The sequence below is a fragment of the Chanos chanos genome, chromosome 9, assembly GCF_902362185.1.
Source record: "Chanos chanos chromosome 9, fChaCha1.1, whole genome shotgun sequence".
Classification (NCBI taxonomy): Eukaryota; Metazoa; Chordata; class Actinopteri; order Gonorynchiformes; family Chanidae; genus Chanos; species Chanos chanos.
In genome coordinates, this window is record NC_044503.1 from 1,335,817 (window position 1) to 1,355,816 (window position 20,000).

The 20,000-nt window shown below is 45.5% G+C and overlaps 1 protein-coding gene across 1 annotated transcript in view; it reads right to left on the minus strand.

Moving 5' to 3' along the window:
- Positions 1–20,000, minus strand: part of yjefn3 (YjeF N-terminal domain containing 3) — a 37,596-nt gene that overhangs the window by 10,330 nt on the left and 7,266 nt on the right. Inside the window, exon 2 of the mRNA XM_030784181.1 lies at positions 4,824–4,932. Coding sequence (XP_030640041.1) covers positions 4,824–4,932 — 109 coding nt within the window. The remainder of the gene's footprint in view (positions 1–4,823; positions 4,933–20,000) is intronic.

The window sequence follows — 20,000 nt, forward strand, 5'->3', positions numbered from 1 at the left end:
GGAAAATGGAGGTGTAGAAGTGAAGAGGTCACACACAGAGGTAATACAGCAAAAGGGAGGAGAGGGATTCAGGTCAGCACACCATTTATACACCAGCTCCATTCTCCTCTCCATCACTGTCAGTTATTCTATCCATAGCTCACTGTGTTACACAGAGAGAGAGAGAGAAATGCCTCCCGTGTATTTTTATAAGACAGCTAAAGCCATTAAAATAACCCTAACAGGGATGGAAACTCGGAAGACTCCCTTCCACAGGATCCAGTCTTTAAATAAACGTCTTTCGACGCATTCGTCAGCTGCACTGAATAGACAGCATGGTCCGAGGTTTATCTTCAACCACTGACACATTGTCTGCGGACCTCTGGGGATTGTTGATGACAACAGGGGTCTTCCTGGGACCTGGGCAGAGGCGCCCGAGACACGCCCGGTAGTGATGAACTCTAAATAGCAAACAGAGACACTGAGCTAAACTTCTCTGCTTCAGAATATCAGTCAACAGATTCACACACTGCCACAGTTCTTCAGCGCATGGAAACATTCACACGCTCATCAGGGGGTTCTCTCCATTTGTTTTGAAGTTTCATTTGACAGAATGAGTCAGTTTAAGGAAATGTCACAAATCCTCGACTCTCAACTTTTCTGCTCCTTAAAATGAGATGCTTTTACTCTTCACAGCTTGGCTCTAGTCCTCAGAGAGAGGTTTTCATTGGCAGATCCATCTCAGAGCAGAGACGCTGACAATTATGATCGTAATGTCTCTCCACGCTGAGACATAATCAGATCACTCAGCAGGGAGCTGATGGGCTTCAGATTACATTAATCAAGCCAGACACGGGCGCTGATGAACGTGGCCATGTAGCACATCTCCGAACAAGCGGAGAGGAGAAAAAACAAACCCGGGGGGATGAGGCAGAGATTTTCAAAGAGGAGGCAGGGAAATGGAGAGGAAGCTGGTAGAACGCTCAGTTTAACCAGAATCAGTGGCTTTGGCTTCGGCTCCAGGCACTCTCTTCCAATCACTGTTAGTGCTGCAGTTGACTTCCATTAGAGTTAGAATCTTAGAATTAGAATTAGAACATCCAAAGAAGAATGGGAGAAAGTTACAATGTTAAAACAACAGAATTCGATTGTCCTGTCCCTCGGTCCTCGTGATATTAAATCAGATTCCTGTTTAAACAGTCCTGTGGTTCTGTATAATTAATGATGCCTCTTGATTTCAGCAGCCAGTCACGCTGGCAGGACAAGAGCCTTTCAGTGTGCTGATTGGATAACCTCTGAGCACTCTCTCACCAGTGGAAACCTCTCCCGGTAATTCAGTCAGTCCATCCACAATGATCAAGCGTGTGTGTGTGTGTGTGTGTGTGTGTGTGTGTGTGTGTGTGAAAGAGTACTTCTCAAGCTTGAGTGACAAGGGCAAACATATGTGTGTGTATATACCCTGAATAACTGTGTGTGTGTCCTCTTTTTACTGTGTGCTCTGCTATTATGTATGCTAATGCGTGTTAATAATAATGACATATATCGTTAACACACAGAGTAACACATACAATTGTCCGACATAACACAACAGCAACACTGCAACTACAACATACAACCATCTGTTCCTTACATAACAGCTACCCTCAAGTACAACTGTCAGTATGAAAATACATATGTCAGGAATGTGTCACACACACACACACACACACACGCGCGTGCGTGCATTCAGGCCTGTTGGTCCCTGTAAATGGATCCCTGTGCCCGGGCGGAGAGCTGGTGCGAGTTAAACCCTGCAGATAAAAGAGTTGTTGTGTCTGTGGTGGCTGAATGATCCTTCTGCACTGACATAATGCTGTCGTCTGATTGGCTAATCTATGGAGGATTAAGGAGTCAGAGACCGTGACTTAAACAGGACACTGCTCTCTCTGCTGAACTCCGATTGGTTCCCTGACGGCGTGTTTGTGTATCAGTGGATGGTGCTCTGATCAGGTGCAGAGTGGGTCCTGTGGCTGTTTTCTCTGCACTGTCTCTGTTCCAGGAGCTGCCCTGGGCTGAACAGAGATGGCTGTTTGGAGACACTGGGACTGTGGGCTGAAGGTGTTCTGTTTTAAATGAGATCTCCAGAGAGGAGCAGAGTAAATTACTTACAGCCATATGCCTCCTGTACATCTCTGTCTCACAAACACACACACACACACACACACATGCACACACACACACGCACACACACACACACACTCAAAAACACGCGCACGCACACACATGCACACGCACACACACACACACACTCAAAAACACGCACACACACACACACATGCACACACACACACACACGCACACACACATGCACACACACACACATGCACACACACACACATGCACACACGCACACACGCACACAGACACGCACACACACATGCACACACACGTGCGCGCACACACACACACACACACACACACAAACACCTGAATAAACAAACATTCAAACACTCCCACGCACGCACACACTTGTGTAAAAAACAACCTGAGCTCAGAAGTCCGTCTGTGGAATGCGAAGCCCTCAGACTGTGAGACAGTGGGTCTCTGAGACCAGACCCTGGGGACCGTGAGTTAATCTGAGCGTTGACAGGGGCTTCCTGTTATCTACAGCCTCAAACGATCACTGACATCATAGTTGGAGAGACCCCGGACCAAACTCGTACCCTTTTCGAGGTGGACGACACACGGGACGGCTTTTCGGCGTTGGCTGGAGGATAGTTCTTCTGTGAGATCATGAGGCTATAAAACCTGACTACCAAGGTTTTCAGTGGCCAACTACAGCGTTAGCGTCGGGAGCTAGCGACCGGCCTGTTTGTCTAGCAGCCTCTGTGGTCCAGCCCTGTGTAATATCAGAGAGCCCAGAGGGAGAGAAGAGCTGAGTATGATGATGGTGGTTCTGCTGGGTGGTTGCGGTGAGACTAAACTGATGGAGAGGACGTGGTTTGGTCGGACCGATTCAGAGCGGTATACGGTTTCAGCCCGACCGCGAACACCCATCGAGAGACAGAGGCCCCTGAGCCTAAACAAGGAAACGGTCGTCTGTTAAACTCCCTCAGGTGGGTCTGGAGGAGCCCAGGCTGACAGGTCTCAGACAGGACCGGCCCAGATGAGGGTCGCAGACCACAGCCATCTAATCCTGTCAACCTGTCCGCCTGCCTCAGAAATCCCACCGGCGATCCAGAATGTTGTCCTAACACGCTTCGCTTGGATTTGCCTGTAGGGTTTTATGAGGCGGGCAGTCTTGACGGTGCCTCTGGTGGGACACGCGGGATCAAAGCCCCCTGTTCTCTTCTCATCCCCCACCTCTGTGTGCCTCTGTGAGTCACTGGAGAAGATTAAACGAACGAAAGAGATGATGTGAACAGCAAAGAATGACAGATGACAGGAGAGGAGAGGTAGATCATGGAGAGATTCTCGAATTTTTCCCTTAAAACATTTACGGTGTCATAGTATCGCCCAGGGGCAGTGAGCAAACTAGCTACACTACAGTCAGAGCCTAAACTGCAGTCAAAATCTAAACTACAGTCAGAGCCTAAACTACAGGCAACATCTGCACTACAGTCAGAGTCTAAAGTACAGTCAGTGTTTAAACTACAGTCAGAGTCTAAACTACAGTCAGAGTCTAAACTACAGTCAGAGTCTACACTACAGTCAGAGTCTAAAGTACAGTCAAAATCTAAAGTACAGTCAAAATCTACACTACAGTCAGAGTCTAAAGTACAGTCAGTGTTTAAACTACAGTCAGAGTCTAAAGTACAGTCAAAATCTACACTACAGTCAGAATCTAAACTACAGTCAGAGTCTAAACTGCAGTCAAAATCTACACTACAGTCAGAATCTAAACTACAGTCAGAATCTAAACTACAGTCAGAGTCTAAACTACAGTCAGTATTTAAACTACAGTCAGAGTTTAAACTACAGTCAGAGTCTAAACTGCAGTCAAAATCTACACTACAGTCAGAGTCTAAACTACAGTCAGTATTTAAACTACAGTCAGAGTTTAAACTACAGTCAGAGTCTAAACTACAGTCAGAGTCTAAACTACAGTCAAAATCTACACTACAATCCAAGCTTCAGCCTGACTTTCACAAACACCTGATTCTCATGGTAAAAACCCTCAGGAGCTTTCTGGTCACAGCGATCCAGTGGATTAGATCAGGCCTGGAATAAAAACCGCCCTGAATGCTGTTCTCTAGTAGAGTGCACAACTTTCCAAAGAGCAGCAGTAGAACGCATCGTTGCTGAGAAACAGACGAAACGTTGTTCCTGACCCCACCCTCTCTCGCTTCATCTGTTTACAGAGATGAGTGGAGCACATGTGTCTGTGATTAGGCTATATGAGCTGCTCGTGTGTCAGAGTCAACAATCGCCCTAATCACTAACACTCTGAAACTAAGCCCAAACTAAACCTGTTAAACCTACATCAAACCAGGGCCCACAGGGATCTGGGTTTTTACATCATAACTGTGTCTGCTCTGAGATTCTGTTTATTCTGTGTTTTATGTTGTTTTACTGGTTGTGCCACCCTCTTCCTGCATTGTGAGGAACAATAACATGACATCTGCTTTCAGTGTAAACATATAAAAGGCATGTTGTCATGTTTCTGGAATTTCACTTACACACGTGTTTGTTGGTTATTTATGAATTTGCCAGTTGGTTTGTACGTGAACACGTTTTTCTCTCACAGATAAAAACAGAGGAGACACCTGAGATGAAATGGACCAACCAGAGGTCTTGATCTGGCTGCAGTCAGACTGTAGGACTGCGTGAGGTGTCGTTGAGGGGAAACTGTGGCGTTGCGTTACCTTAGTGATGGCGATAGCGCTGGCGTGACCCCATATCTCGATAAGCTGCTGACGCCCAAAACGATAATCTCTCAACAGCTCAGTCTCGATGTTTCCCACCTCTGACTTACTGAGAGAGAGAGAGAGAGAGATAGAGAGAGAGAGGGAGTGAAAGGGAGGGAGATAGCGATAGAGAGATACAGGTAGAGATAGAGAGAGAGAGAGAGATAGGAGAGAGGAGTGAGAGAGACAGATAGGAGAGAGAGAGTGAGAGAGACAGAGACAGAGAGAGATGTGGAAGTTATTCAGCCTGAAGCTGTGTGTCACACCATATGAGGCAGGTTTTTACAGCAGTTGACCCGTTGGAATGCTAGTGTGAGAAGGTTAATTCAGCAAACAGGGACTCACAGCTATAATACACAATAAAAGACTGTGTTCCTCGTATAACATCCTGTGTTATCTATTAAGCAATCAGAGCTATAAATACATGTGTGTGTACATGTTAGAGTACATATGTGCGGCCCAGTTGGGTGGGTTTTTGGTGTTTGTATGTAAAGGTGTCTGACTGTCTGTGTTTATAGTGAAAACTGTGGAATAAGTGGTTTTTCATTCCTTTCACTAAAGGTTCCTTGACAAAGACTGTTCTCAATGTGTCCAAAATGTTTTGGCTGGACAGTGACCTCAGGCTGATTTTACAGAGGATGACAGCAAAGGAGACACAGAGACAGACACAGACACAGACACAGAGACACAGACACACAGACACACAGACACAGAGACACAGACACACAGACACAGACACAGACACAGACACAGACACAGACACACAGACACAGACACAGACACACAGACACAGACACAGACACAGAGACAAACACAGACACAGAGACACAGACACAGACACAGACACAGACACAGACACAGAGACACACAGACACACAGACACAGAGACACAGAGACACACAGACACAGACACAGAGACACACACACACACAGACACAGAAACAGAGACAGAGACAGAGACAGACACAGACACAGACAGAGACAGAGACACAGACACAGACACAGACGCAGAGACAGAGACAGAGACAGAGACAGAGACAGAGACAGAGACACAGACACAGACACAGACACAGAGACAGAGACAGAGACAGAGACAGGGACAGGGACAGGGATAGGGACAGAGACAGAGACAGAGACAGACACAGACACAGAGACACGGAGACAGAGACAGAGACAGTGACACGGAGACAGAGACAGAGACAGAGGCACGGAGACAGAGACAGTGACATGGAGACAGAGACAGAGACACGGAGACGGAGACAGTGACACGGAGACAGAGAAAGTGACACGGAGACAGGGAGACAGAGACAGGGAGACAGAGACAGAGACAGAGACAGGGAGACGGAGACAGTGACAGGGAGACAGAGACAGTGACGGAGACAGAGACAGGGAGACAGAGACAGGGACAGGGAGACAGGACTCACAGCTAGAGAAGCAGCCGTCTCGCTGCAGATACCGAAACCGTTCGCATCCTATGCCTCACACCAAAACGTGTTACAGTAAGACATATGTAAGTCCAGCTATGAAAATGTCACACACATCACTCTGGGGACACCTGCAGGCAGATGCCAAAACTGCATCCTGAGGCTCCTGTAAGATTACTGGGAATCGCGATCCAGTAACTGACATTATCTGTGCTCCTATTTGCATTTGCAATTTATTCTCTTCTCAGCATGGATTTGGAAAAACAGAAGTCAATTTTGCTGCAGTGCGGTTTAGTTGGAGGATACGTTTGTTTGAAAGAAGGAATGATTGTAATTTGCAGATGCATTAGTAATTCTCTGAGAAGAGAGGAGTTTTAATAACGCTCACACTCTAACGTTCACTCACTGCGTTGCCACGATGACAGGTTTCCTGGGTTGCTTGTGAGTGTGAGTGTGAGCGTGAGTGTGTAGCTGCAGGCAAAACAGTGGAGCAGCGAGAAGACGGTTTGAAAAGGTTTAATATTCTCCACAAAGGAACAAAGATTTAATATTCCTTTCAAGGGGGAACTGGGTGAGAGGGAATTGTTCTGATCCCAGTCAGGATAAATTAAACAATTAATCTCCTCTCCTCTCATTCACTCACAAACACACACGTGGAGAAACAGAGTGGGAAAGAGAGAGGGAGAGAGAGGGAGAGAGAGAGAGAGGGAGAGACAGAGAGAGAGAGAGATACATATACCACATGCAGAAAGAGAGAGAGAGAGAGACAGAAAGAGAGAGATACATATACCACATGCAGAGAGAGAGAGACAGAGAGATAGATGGAGAGACAGAGTATATATGCAGTTCCACACTGATAACCATGGAACAAACTTCATAAATCTTATTTAACCCAGCGACCGACTCTCATCGCTGCCACATTTGCAACCGCAGCTGTCTGGGTCATCTCACACCTATCACCTATCACCAGTCATCACATTTCCTCTCTCTCCAAACACCTATCACCAGTCATCACATTTCCTCTCTCAAAACACCTATCACCAGTCATCACACTTCCTCTCTCAAAACACCTATCACCAGTCATCACATTTCCTCTCTCAAAACACCTATCACCAGTCATCACATGTCCTCTCTCAAAACACCTATCACCAGTCATCACATGTCCTCTCTCAAAACACCTATCACCAGTCATCACATGTCCTCTCTCAAAACACCTATCACCAGTCATCACATTTTCTCTCTCTCAAAACACCTATCACCAGTCATCACATTTCCTCTCTCTCAAAACACCTATCACCAGTCATCACATTTCCTCTCTCAAAACACCTATCACCAGTCATCACATTTTCTCTCTCAAAACACCTATCACCAGTCATCACATGTCCTCTCTCAAAACACCTATCACCTGTAATCACGTCCTCTCTCAAAACACCTATCACCAGTCATCACATTTTCTCTCTCGAAACAAAACCACTTCAGTTAGCAGATCCTCTCATCTTTCCCTGAGGCTGACTCTTTCGCTCTCTCTCTGTCTCTTTTTATTGGTCTGTAGTGGTAAATTAATCAAAACTTATTCAGCATCAGGTGAGATACCCAAAGCAGTCTCATTTTAGCGAGGAAAATTTCAGATGTAGCTTTGTCAACAATCATCGTGGAAACCAGCAGACCAGAGTATCTCCTGTCTCCTAGCTGCGAGAGCTCACTGGAGCCCGCTGGACTGAACGCTCAGGCTGATGTCTGGTGTTAGTGTGGTGTTTATCACAGTACAGCCAGACTGTCACTGTGGTGTGATAAAACCTCAGCTATAGAGAAAATGTTCTGTCTCACTGTCTCACTGGAGCTGAGAATCACTGTATTACAGTTTATAGAAAAACTAAAGATGAAAGGGAACATGTATGTGTCCTGCATGTTGATGCCACAGCAGACAGAAGGTGATGTCACTCAGTGGTATTTTAAGAGGGCCATCCTGTTTTGAATGGAGTTGTTGTTATGTTGTGTTGACACTGTACAGATTTACTGTATGATATTTTTCATTTTCTGAAACTTTTCAGAGGACAGAGAGACACGCTGCTGTCACTCACAGTTTCCTACAGCAGTAAGTTCAGCTGCCTTCAGAGTGTTTTTTTTCTTGTTTGTTTGTTTTTTTGGGGGGGGGGGTGTTGGTGATGGGGTGTCCCTCTCCACAAACTCAATCATGTGACAGTCAGGAGAAAGTGATCACCCATGACTGTTTTAGCTGAGAAGCGCCGAAAGGTAACAACCAAGTCGCGAGGTTTCTGCCTCACATTAAGCCAAATACATGAGAGCTATTTAAAACTCACTCCAATTGGCTGTAATTTATGGGATCTGCCACCAGGTGGCAATGTTGTGCCAGCAGCATCTTTTAGGCCTGCTCTCCCCCACCAAAAGGGTAGCTGTCTTCTCCTTCAACCCCCAAAAAAACAACCAGAAAAAACAAAGCCAAAAAAAAACCCAAAATAAAACAAAAAAACACAAAATAAAACAAACAAACAACAACAACATCAACAAAAAAGCAAACTTGAACAAAACAAATGCTTTTATACAGCTACATCAAGCTTATTTGTTCCAGAAGAACACATGGCTTTATAAACACCTGAGACCAGACTGGGACAGAGGTCATTTCAGACTGAGTTAGGAGAATGAGGCTGAATTGGACCCTGACAAACAGCACCGCAGGCCTGGACTCTGTCTGGCATGACCCTTCTGCTGGGTATGGACGAGGTGAAATACACTGACATGAACAGAACAGTGAGATACACTGACATGACTAGAACAGTGAGATACACTGACATGACTAGAACAGTGAGATACACTGACATGACTAGAACAGTGAGATAGACTGACATGAACAGAACAGTGAGATACACTGACATGACTAGAACAGTGAGATACACTGACATGAACAGAACAGTGAGATACACTGACATGACTAGAACAGTGAGATACACTGACATGACTAGAACAGTGAGATACACTGATATGAACAGAACAGTGAGATACACTGACATGAACAGAACAGTGAGATACACTGACATGAACAGAACAGTGAGATAGACTGATATGAACAGAACAGTGAGATACACTGACATGAACAGAACAGTGAGATAGACTGACATGAACAGAACAGTGAGATAGACTGACATGAACAGAACAGTGAGATAGACTGATATGAACAGAACAGTGAGATAGACTGATATGAACAGAACAGTGAGATAGACTGACAGCAGATTGGGTTTATTCTGCATGGAAACGGTCACGATGTGAAAAACTGAAAAAAGACGAAAAACAACAAAAAACAAACAAACAAACAAAAAAAAACAAAACCTGGAGCATTTTCACTGTTAATTTAATTTGCCAGTCTTAAGGTTTGAAACACACACACACATACACACATATATTCTGTGTGGGCGGGACTTGTGAAAAAGAGGCGGGGCAGACTAGAAACAGTATCAGGCTGTGGCCTCTGCCTTTGGAGATGGTGGTAATTTCCCCATGCAGGGCCCTAGGGGACCAGAGAACCCGCAGAGTGAACCAGTGACATCTCTCATTTCTTAATGAACCTGTTTACCACAGATACACTCACATTTCACACACTCACTACAGCCTCCATCTGTGTGTGTGTGTGTGTGTGCGTGTGTGTGAACGTGTGCGTGTGTGTGTGTGTGTGTGTGTGCGTGTGTGTGTGTGTGTGTGTGTGTGTGAGTGTCTGCTTACTTCAGTTACTCTGACTGCAAAGAATCAAAACAACTTGCATCTGGCACCATGACACAATGTGTGTGTGAACGTGACTGTGAGAGTGAAAGAGCGTGTGTGTCCGTGTGTGTGTGTGTGTGTGCGTGAGTTTGACTGTGAGAGTGAGAGTGTGTGTGTGTGTGTGTGTGTGTTTGTGTCTCAATGAGAAAAAGCCTTTTTAAATGATTTTGATTGACAGTTTACTCCCTCACAGTACGCTGTGGAAGTCAGAAGGCTTCCAAGTTAAAAACAATAGGAGAACATGCCTTCATTAAGCATGACAGAAATGAGGATTAATTACACCATCTCTTTTTCCCTTCCCAAGACTGAGTCTGTGCCTAGCTCAGCGGACCTCACGTCCCACATCGCCATGGAAACGCCTTATTTTCTGTAGGAACTGGTGTAATTAGTCTGTCTGAGGACAGCCCAATAACGGCCTGTCCAACACTCATCCCTTTCACTGTTCCCTCGTTCACTCAGCCGTTTGTGTCCATCCTGACGCGTTTGTCATCTCTTTTTTTTTTTAATCACCAGTCTCAGCTTCTCAACGTGTGTGTGTGTGTGTGTGTGTGTGTGTGTGTGAGTGAGAAAATGATGAAAACTAATGCAATAATTACACATCTGTAATAGAGAGAAGGAGGGCTATATTTAAACATGCTTGGATGCTCCCAGTGCTCTGTTTAACTTAATGTCAAAATAATATGAAAGACAGAAAGAGAGAGGGAGAGAGAGAGAGAGAGAGAGAGAGAGAGAGAGTGAGTCTAAGGCTAGTATTATAAAATGATAAAGTAATGAGTAATATCATTCAGTTTGCTGTCTACGAGGGTTCCTGTGTCAGAGTTCTAGCTTCACACCCTACTCACTCTTCATTACGGGGTCTCACACCCAGGTTAACAAGAGCGCCAAAAACAACACTGTCAGTGTTTTTGATCTAAAAAAAAAAAAAATCTACTGGCTCTACAAAAACGAGTTTTCAGCGCTCGGGCAGGAGGAAACGGTCGTTTTTTAGAGAAACGCACTCGATCTAGAGCGACATGTGAGGGACAGGGGTTGGCTCATGTGAGGCTCATCCTGTCTCATCCTGTCTGTCGAGAATGAGAGCAGGAGAAAGGGAACGAATGAAAGAGAAGTTTTTAGAGAGACAAGATACTGGGTCAAGTGAGGTTTGAGAACTAGCAGAGTCAAAAAGAAAAAAAATTCACTTCCTGAGTATCAAAAAAACGAAACTGGGACGGCTGCTTTTCTTCTGACAGGTCAGGTCCGTCTTCCTGCCTCTGACCGGCCTTCAAACCAGACCAGAGATGGGTCAAAACCAGCACGTTAAAAGCAGACCAGAGACAGGTCAAAACCAGTGCGTTAAAACCAGACCAGTGATGGGTCAAACCAGTTCCTGTGTTAAAACCAGACCGGTAATGGGTCAAACCCCGTTCCTGTGTTAAAACCAGACCAGTAAGGGGTCAAAGCCCGTTCCTGTGTTAAAACCAGACCAGTAAGGGGTCAAAGCCCGTTCCTGTGGAATCCTATGATTCCTGTAGCAGGTGTGAGACTGCTCAGGCAGAGAGAAGACAGCAGAACCTGCAGGGCATTGTGGGAAATTCTAAACAAAGGCCTCATCTCTAAAATTCCTCAGGCTCAGTCCATGAGTGAGACGCAGAGATAATATCTCAGTTCTAATTTACAGAGACAATGGATAAATATTCTGACACTAATATGTTTAATTGTCTCATGAATTTCTTCTTCCATGAATTTCTTTCTCTTTTTTAATCTGAAAAGATAGGATTGTGCGGCAGCATCAGTGAACTGCTCAGACATTAGTCTACTGGAGGGACAACGCAGCATCAATCATCATTTTGACCAATCATGCTGGAGACAGGAGCCCCTTAGTCATCTCCGTGACCACTTTCCAACTAATATCTCATCATTTCCAGCTACACAGACAATCTGAGACCATGGAGTTGTAATCAGGGCTCTGGGAGTGGGCGCTGGGCCATCGCTGGACAGACTCATATTTCACACTCTTCCTCACTCTCTCCTTTGCAGGGAGCCGAAGTGCACAGGAAGGAAAGGAGGTGAGCATGAGGAGGTCAGGGAGTTCTAACGGTGTTTGGAGGAGCGGATAATGTCTAAAGAGCAATGAATGATGACTCCTGTCCAATCATCTTCATATGAACAGTGGAGAGTCTGTAGCCCTGAGGCTGATTTAGATGGTTCCGGAACGGTGAGAACGTGTTGGGGGGGGCAGAGAGAGAGAGAGAGAGAGAGAGAGAGAGAGGGAAAGTGAGAGAGAGAGACAGAGAGAGAGAGAGAGAGAGATAGTGTGTGTCTGTGTGTGTGTGTGTGTGTGTGTGTGTGTGTATGAGAGAGAGAGAGAGGCCAGTGTCTTGTCTGGGTCTCATGTGTTTGGCTTAGGAGTGAGTTATGTGCTGAATGTTCTTCACTTATTTTCGCATTAGTCTGCTGACGCCATTCATCCTTTAAACCTGAGATTGTATTAACTCTCTCAGGGTAAGAGTGCTGATCTAGAATCAGTTCACTTTTATCCATATAATTCTCATCATTATGAGTATGAAAGGCAAGGGCTGATTTTAGACCAGCACTCTTACCCCACAGATGCACTCAATCTCACCTCATACATTTAGGCTGCAGACATCCATCTGCATCAGATTTGCACGAGATCTTCATTCTCTAAAATATTCCATTTTCCCTGAGACTTCAGAATCTAATGTTCCACCTCAGCAGACAACTCTAATGTTTTATTACACATCTTAGTGGTCTATACAAGAGCAAGTATCAGAGACACAAATCCGCGTCGCTTCTGTCTGCAGTTTACATCGACGTTAAAATACGGTCACGTTCTGTCAGCGACATCATCGTACCTCAGTTTGGCTGGAGGCACCGCCTCCTCCACCTACTCACTGACCCCACATGAAATAATCTGACCCCTAGCGCTAGTCTCACTTGGTTTGACAGTGGCAAAGTGCCCAGCTGCCCACCTGTCGGCTCAGTGACAATTTGTGGTGAGTCAGACTAGTTCAGACTTGCTCTACCAGCCTCTCTCTCTCTCTCTCTCTCTCTCTCTCTCTCTCTCTCTCTCTCTCTCTCTCGGTGTATGTGTGTGAGTGTTGTTGTGCCTGTGTGTGTCTGTTTGGAAAGCTACATCCGCAACACCTGAAAACGATATCAGGGCTTTGACCCAACTGGCTATCTCACTGTAATTGACGTTTACTCAAATGGATGAGATTAGGTAAATAACAGGCCGGCGCCTCGAAACTTAATCACTTCTCCGGCACCGACTCCGAAAAACAGGACGCCAATCCTCCAGAGAAAACCGGTCATGGTTATTTGTCAGGTAGAGGGTCATGAGCACCGTCTCCTGAAATTCCCAGCGGGGTTTTGTTCAACCATAAAAAACAAAAACAAAAAACATCGCTGCTACACCTCCGACTGGCCAACGAAGAACCTCATTAAACTGTGTATGTCAGAGTCTGATAAAACCGATGTTCTCCTTGGAAAATGCCAACAATGCATCAATTGTTCGTCTTTTTTTGGAAAGCCAGTGTGTTCTGGGACAGCGAGTGTCTGAGAATTTTGTCGTGTCTGCACAGAATGGGACTGAATCCAGAATTGCCGGTTGCACATTCTAACGGTGCCGGGCCACGTGCCTGTTTTTACGAGATTGCGAGAATAACACGGCGGCTGGAATTCCCGAACCCTACCGCGTTCTGTAGTTTCTGAAGCATTCGTCTGAAGGTCTCTAACTCACTTATACCCAAAGTGTAAGAAACCTTAAACATTTGATTTATTGACAGATGCCAGGGAGCACAATCCATCGCCAAATGAAGCGTGGGCCACCGGTGCCTACTGTGCCCTGCTGAAAGGTTAAACTAATCTGGTCAAAATGGTCATGAGATTTTACAGATTTGCAGACAAATTCTTGTTAAATAAGCATGAAACCAACCTGGACTGAGGTGTCTGGCTACAGCCAGCAGAGAGCAGATGAGAGATAGTGACTGTTTTACTCAGGTTACATCCACTGCGTGATGACAGCGTGTAAACTCTACGCGACGCGCTCAGCCCAGCATTTCCTCTGTCATGTGACTGTATAATTAAGATCTAGGGCAGTGATGAGGAATGTGGTTGAGTATGCCGCCATTACAGAGCACCAGGGAAAGGAACACCGGGGCCCACGGCATAATTGGCAAGTGGAGGAAACCATGGTAACAAAGAGAGAGAAAGAGAGAAAGAGAGAGAGAGAGAGAGAGAGAGGGTGTTGGGCTATGATTCTTTGTCTTCCAAGTAACATTGCTGTCTTACTGTATCCTGTGTTAAAAGACAAAAGTGAATTAATTAATGGGGTGAATATTCATGAGTGTGGGTGTTTGCTGTACTGGTTGTCTGCATGCCTGTGGTAGACAGGGACTCAGAAAAACAAAGATCCTCTCCATTCTCATAAAGAAAAAAAGAGGAAGAGTAAGAAGAAGTGGGGAGAAGCCTGCGAGTGCTCGTTAATTGGTGGACGGGGATTAAAAATGTGTCGAGGGGAATTTGGAGCTGTTTGTTATTCTGTTCCTGTTGTGGAGGATCTGGAGTGCTGTGACAGTTCTGGAACAATATGCTCATATTTGTGACCTGAACGTAATTCCACACCTCTGCTCATTCAGTTATATTCTTAGCACATCAGCCAGACTGAGTCATCTGAGAGGGTATGAGTGTTTAAATGTATCTATTCAACACTCAGTGAAAGAACAGGCTGTTATGGATGTGTGAGGAGATCCAAAGCCATAAACAGACTGGAGGTAATGCTTCAGGACCTGTCAGAGTCAAATGAACTATGGGAGAACCAATCGCCTGTATCGCCTGTGCGGTTAGTTAAACCCTGTATCGCCTGTGTGGTTAGTTAAACCCTGTATCGCCTGTGCGGTTAGTTAAACCCTGTATCTCCTGTGTGGTTAGTTAAACCCTGTATCACCTGTGCGGTTAGTTAAACCCTGTATCGCCTGTGCGGTTAGTTAAACCCTGTATCGCCTGTGCGGTTAGGTAAACCCTGTATCTCCTGTGTGGTTACGTAAACCCTGTAACGCCTGTGCGGTTAGTTAAACCCTGTATCGCCTGTGCGGTTAGTTAAACCCTGTATCTCCTGTGTGGTTAGTTAAACCCTGTATCACCTGTGCGGTTAGTTAAACCCTGTATCGCCTGTGCGGTTAGTTAAACCCTGTATCTCCTGTGCGGTTAGTTAAACCCTGTATCTCCTGTGCGGTTAGTTAAACCCTGTATCGCCTGTGCAGTTAGTTAAACCCTGTATCGCCTGTGCGGTTAGTTAAACCCTGTATCGCCTGTGCGGTTAGTTAAACCCTGTATCACCTGTGCACTGAGTTAAACCCCGGATCACTATATTTGAAAGATGAACCCTGGCAGTGATTGAAAGCAGCCGTTCACACACTCTAAAAGTGAACGACAGCGTTGGTGAGCGGTTGGGTTGTTGTGTTCTGTGACATTTCTCCAATTTGACAAGGAGACTTGTCTAAGGAAATCCAGACAGGCATCACACACACACACACGCTAGGGCAGCTGGTCTAATCAAACGTGCGGCCTGGACCTGCTCGTAACCACAACACTGACCAAACAGAAGCCCCCAAAATGCATCCCGGGTCGCTCGTTGGACTGTGACTGTGATTTCGTAAACGAGGGCGCGCACAGGTAAGCCCCCGTCAGGGCCACCCTGCCTCAGTCTGTACGGGGAAGTTGTGCAAGCCAAGCCTATAAATGGCTTCTTTTATTCGTGCTCTCGCTCTCTTTGTGAAAGACTAGGACTAACTTGACCCTGAGAAACAGCTCTCTCTTCTCTCAGAAAAGAAAAGAGTCATTATAAGGCTCTATTAAAGACACCACAGGACAGTACATCCAATAGAATTCACTCCTTTTCTCTGAAGCGCAGCAGCGTTACCCAATCAGAATTGCTCCTATTTTTAGTGCAATTTAGGTGAAGTGAGTGCCTCTCCAGTGGCTTTAGTCTCTCTCATGCACCTGATCACCCCTCTGCCCCGCCAACCCAAACAACACAGGAGAGTTTGGCTTTAGTTCTGCTCTCGTGGCCTTCCTGTCCTCGCACGGCTTTCTAGAACTTCCCGCCCTGGCCCTGCTCCTCATGTCGCATTCCGAGAACAACTCCTCTCGCCAATGTCACGCTGTTCGCACTCTGGCCATCAACCAGATGGATCCGGTTTCTGCAGAACCTCACAGAAAACCTGTCATATCTGGCAGAACGTCGGACAAAAAAAACCCTGCGAGAACACGTACCTTCAGATCGAACAGTGCACCGCTATGGAGGACATCCTCCCGCTGTCTGGTGGACAGAATTTAAAAAAAATAAAAATAAAAATAGCAGAAAGATCTGAAACAATTCCGCAAAATGTCTTGCAGTCAACCAGTTTTTTAAAGGGAGGGAAACCAGTGGTGCTGAAATGTGTGCCACATGATGCTGACAAACAGGTATCATAAATGATACTGCACAGAGATAAGGAGACAGGAGAAGAGGACATATTCTAAGAGACATGCCTGTTCTCTTTCTGTATGGATGTGTTAGGTCTGAAACCATGGATACGCTCACTCACTCTCTCTCTCTGTCTCTCTCTCTCTCTCTCTCTCTTCACACTTTCTCTTTCTATCTCTCTGCTCTGTGCTAAATGACATTCTCTGGTGCCCTGCCAGGAACTCAGCTGAGGTAAGGTTAGCATCTGCTCATTCAGCTTCCATCAGTAAAACTCTTCTAATGCAGCTCATCTCACGTCGCTGACCGCAGACCGCTGAACACCTAATCCAATACACCGCAAATATAACAGAGTACAGGCTCATCTGTGTGCTCCAGTCCAAACGCTCTCTGAGTCATCTGTCTTCTAAACCCAGTTTGGCTCGATGCAGATACAGTGATCTGTGATTCTGTCTCTGATGGCAGAGAACAGCTGGGATTCAAACAACCCATTTTGATGAGAATGTTTGGAATTTTTTTTACAATTATCTAAAGTAGTTTTGTTTGGGTTAAAGTGATTCCACTGGAGATAAATCTTTTCCAGATTGATGGATGGTCATTTGCATCTAGATTTCCCTGGGCATTTGGGCCCTATTTTTATGAGGCCACATGTTGGCTCGTTTTGGGATGAATTTGATTGGAAGTGAACTGCCACATTTTACCATTCAGCTGCACTTCTGATCTTGGCATGAGTGAGAGACTTGAGCAGTCTGGTTCAGAAAATAGGCCTGATTATCCGAGAACAGCCTGACTGTTCAACTCTTCATTTCAGTCATCACTCACCCGGAAACACACGCTGCACACAAGTGCAGGCTGAGGAAAAGAAGGAGGAGGGAGAATCCTTCATGGAGAGGGAGTGGCGTTTAATGGGATGGGAAGCCAAGGAAGACAAAGAGAGAGAGAGACTGACATTGGAGGGATGCAGGGATGTGATGCAAAACAGAAGGAAACTCTGAATGAGAAACACTGTTCGTGTTAAACAGAGAGAGAGAGAGAGAGAGAGAGAGAGAGAGAGAGAGAGAGAAAGAAGAGGATGGACTGACATTCACAGATAAAATATTTGAAAATCAGTGAGAAGCTCAGAGAATGACCCTGACGCTGTCTGTCAGCAGATGACCAGTGAAAGATACATTTCAAATATCAAATAAAGACAAAACAATCACCTTCTCTTTGATCAAAGTCAAATAGAACTGAGTTGAAACATGCACACTTACTAAGGACTAAATAGGGACAAAAGTAAAAAAAAAAAAAGTTGCAATGTAAAATCAAATGTGTATATGTGTGTGTGTGTGTGTGTGTGTGTCTTTAAAGAGAGTCTCATTTTTTTTCCCCACAGTCATTTCACTGATTGATTTGTTTGCCAGGACTGTCCTTTACAACACGGCTCTTCCAGCGACGCGCTAATAAAGGGAAAATGAGAGGCTGACAAACGGCTTGGCTCAGTCAGACAGGAACATTCGAGGACATGAAGATTTGGGAGTCTAAGCAACAGGAGGAAAAAAAAACAACATGTCGGAAAAGGCCGACATCCTCTGAGCTCCTGCTGTGTTGTTCTCTCTCGATTTCTGTCATGTGGCATTAAAGTGTCTGTCTCTGGAGCTTTACTGGGGACAGCACACACACACACACACACACACACACACACAATAGGCTGAGTCCCTCCTGCAAAGCTGCACTTCAGCAGGATTTTAATCCAGATTCAGTCTAACGCACCTGACTCTTGTAATCAGGGTCCTTGGGACTGTGATGAACTGAATCAGGTGTGTGAGTGTGGACAAGGTTGGAATAAAAGTGTGTGTGCGTGTGCAGTGACAGAGGAGGGGTGTCCTACTACACCTGCATCAAATCTTACATTATTAATATAGACCAGCAGGGGCTCTAGAACCTTCTGGAAAAGAACTGACCTTTCACAGTAGGCAGAGACTCTGGGACAAGGTGAGAGTTTGTGTGCACGTGTACAGTATGTGTGGAAGGTGCTGGTCTGGTCTTCGGCGCTCAACACACACGCCTTGCACTTCGTTTTTGACCTCGCTTGAGATGACACTGCGTTGCATTATGGGTGCCGGAGGCTGGGTCACATGGTGGTGGGTGACTAAAGGGCACACAGTCAACTCTGTGATCACGCACCGAAGAATCGGTGACCCCTAAACTCTCACCTCCCCGCCGGAGTCGCCACTACCACGAGACGGCAAGCTTCCCCTGGGGCTCGGCGAGGACGTGACGATCAAAGAGAGGAGAAGACAGAACTGAAATATCTGTTTAAGGTCAGCTTTCTCTCCTTTTCAAACCTTCCCTTGTTCTTTCAATAAAACACACACACACACACACACACACACTTGGGAGGGCAAAAAAAAAAAAAGAACTCCAGTCTAACCGCAGGGCACATTTTCTCTTTACTAAGGCTTAACTGCTCTTTTGAACAATAAATCCCTCAGACAGCAGATTGTGCACAAACACACACACACACACACACACACACACACAAACACACACACAAACACACACACACACACAAACACACACACACACACACACACACAAACACACACACACACACAAACACAGTCTCTCTCTCTCTCTCTCTCTCATAATTGCCCATATCTGGTGACGAACCGAGTGTCAGCAGTAGAGTTGATTGGGGGGGGGGGGGGGGGGGGGGGGGGTAACAGCTAGGGGGCGTCACAGCAGTAGAGTTGATGGGGGGGGGGGGGGGTAACAGTAGAGAGAGGAGACGGTAGAATGTGTGAATCAGTCAGCGGGATGGTGCACAGCAGTGAGGAGACACAGTGTGAGGTGAGCAGCCACAGTGACTCCCTCCAAAACACACACACACACACACTGCTTGAATTTGGTGGAAGGTCACATGAAGTCAGGGCCACCTCGACAGGTTTGAAAAAATTGTCCTGTGACATCATTAAGAACCTTACCGCCATTTCACGCTGTAAACAACAATCTGACCTCTTACTGGACATCAGCGTTTCACCAGATCACTCCGACTCCAGTAAACAGCAAATCTACTCAAATTCATTAAACTCTAAACCCTAAACGCATTAAACTCTAAAGACTCTTTAATTCCTGGGTGAGAGAGGGATGTAAATTAAATAATGAAAGGTAAGAGCTGTATTTGTGTAGTTATTATTAAACTGAAGAAAAATGACAGGCTTTTGGCATCTAACACTGCCCATTAGAGTTAGGTGGCAATTAAGAGCCACAGTCAAATCAGAACTCTAATTATGTTTATTTCACAGTTTTTCAGTGTTTCCTTAAGAGGCGCTGAGAACTGGAACATTTCTACTGAACGTAATTAACTGAAAAGTCATTTATGATAATGATGTGCAATATTTTCTGTTTTCCTGGTAAATGAAACATTGTAATGAAAGGTTTAATGAAATCATCTGTTGTACAATGGAAAAACCTGTGTTTTAGAATAAT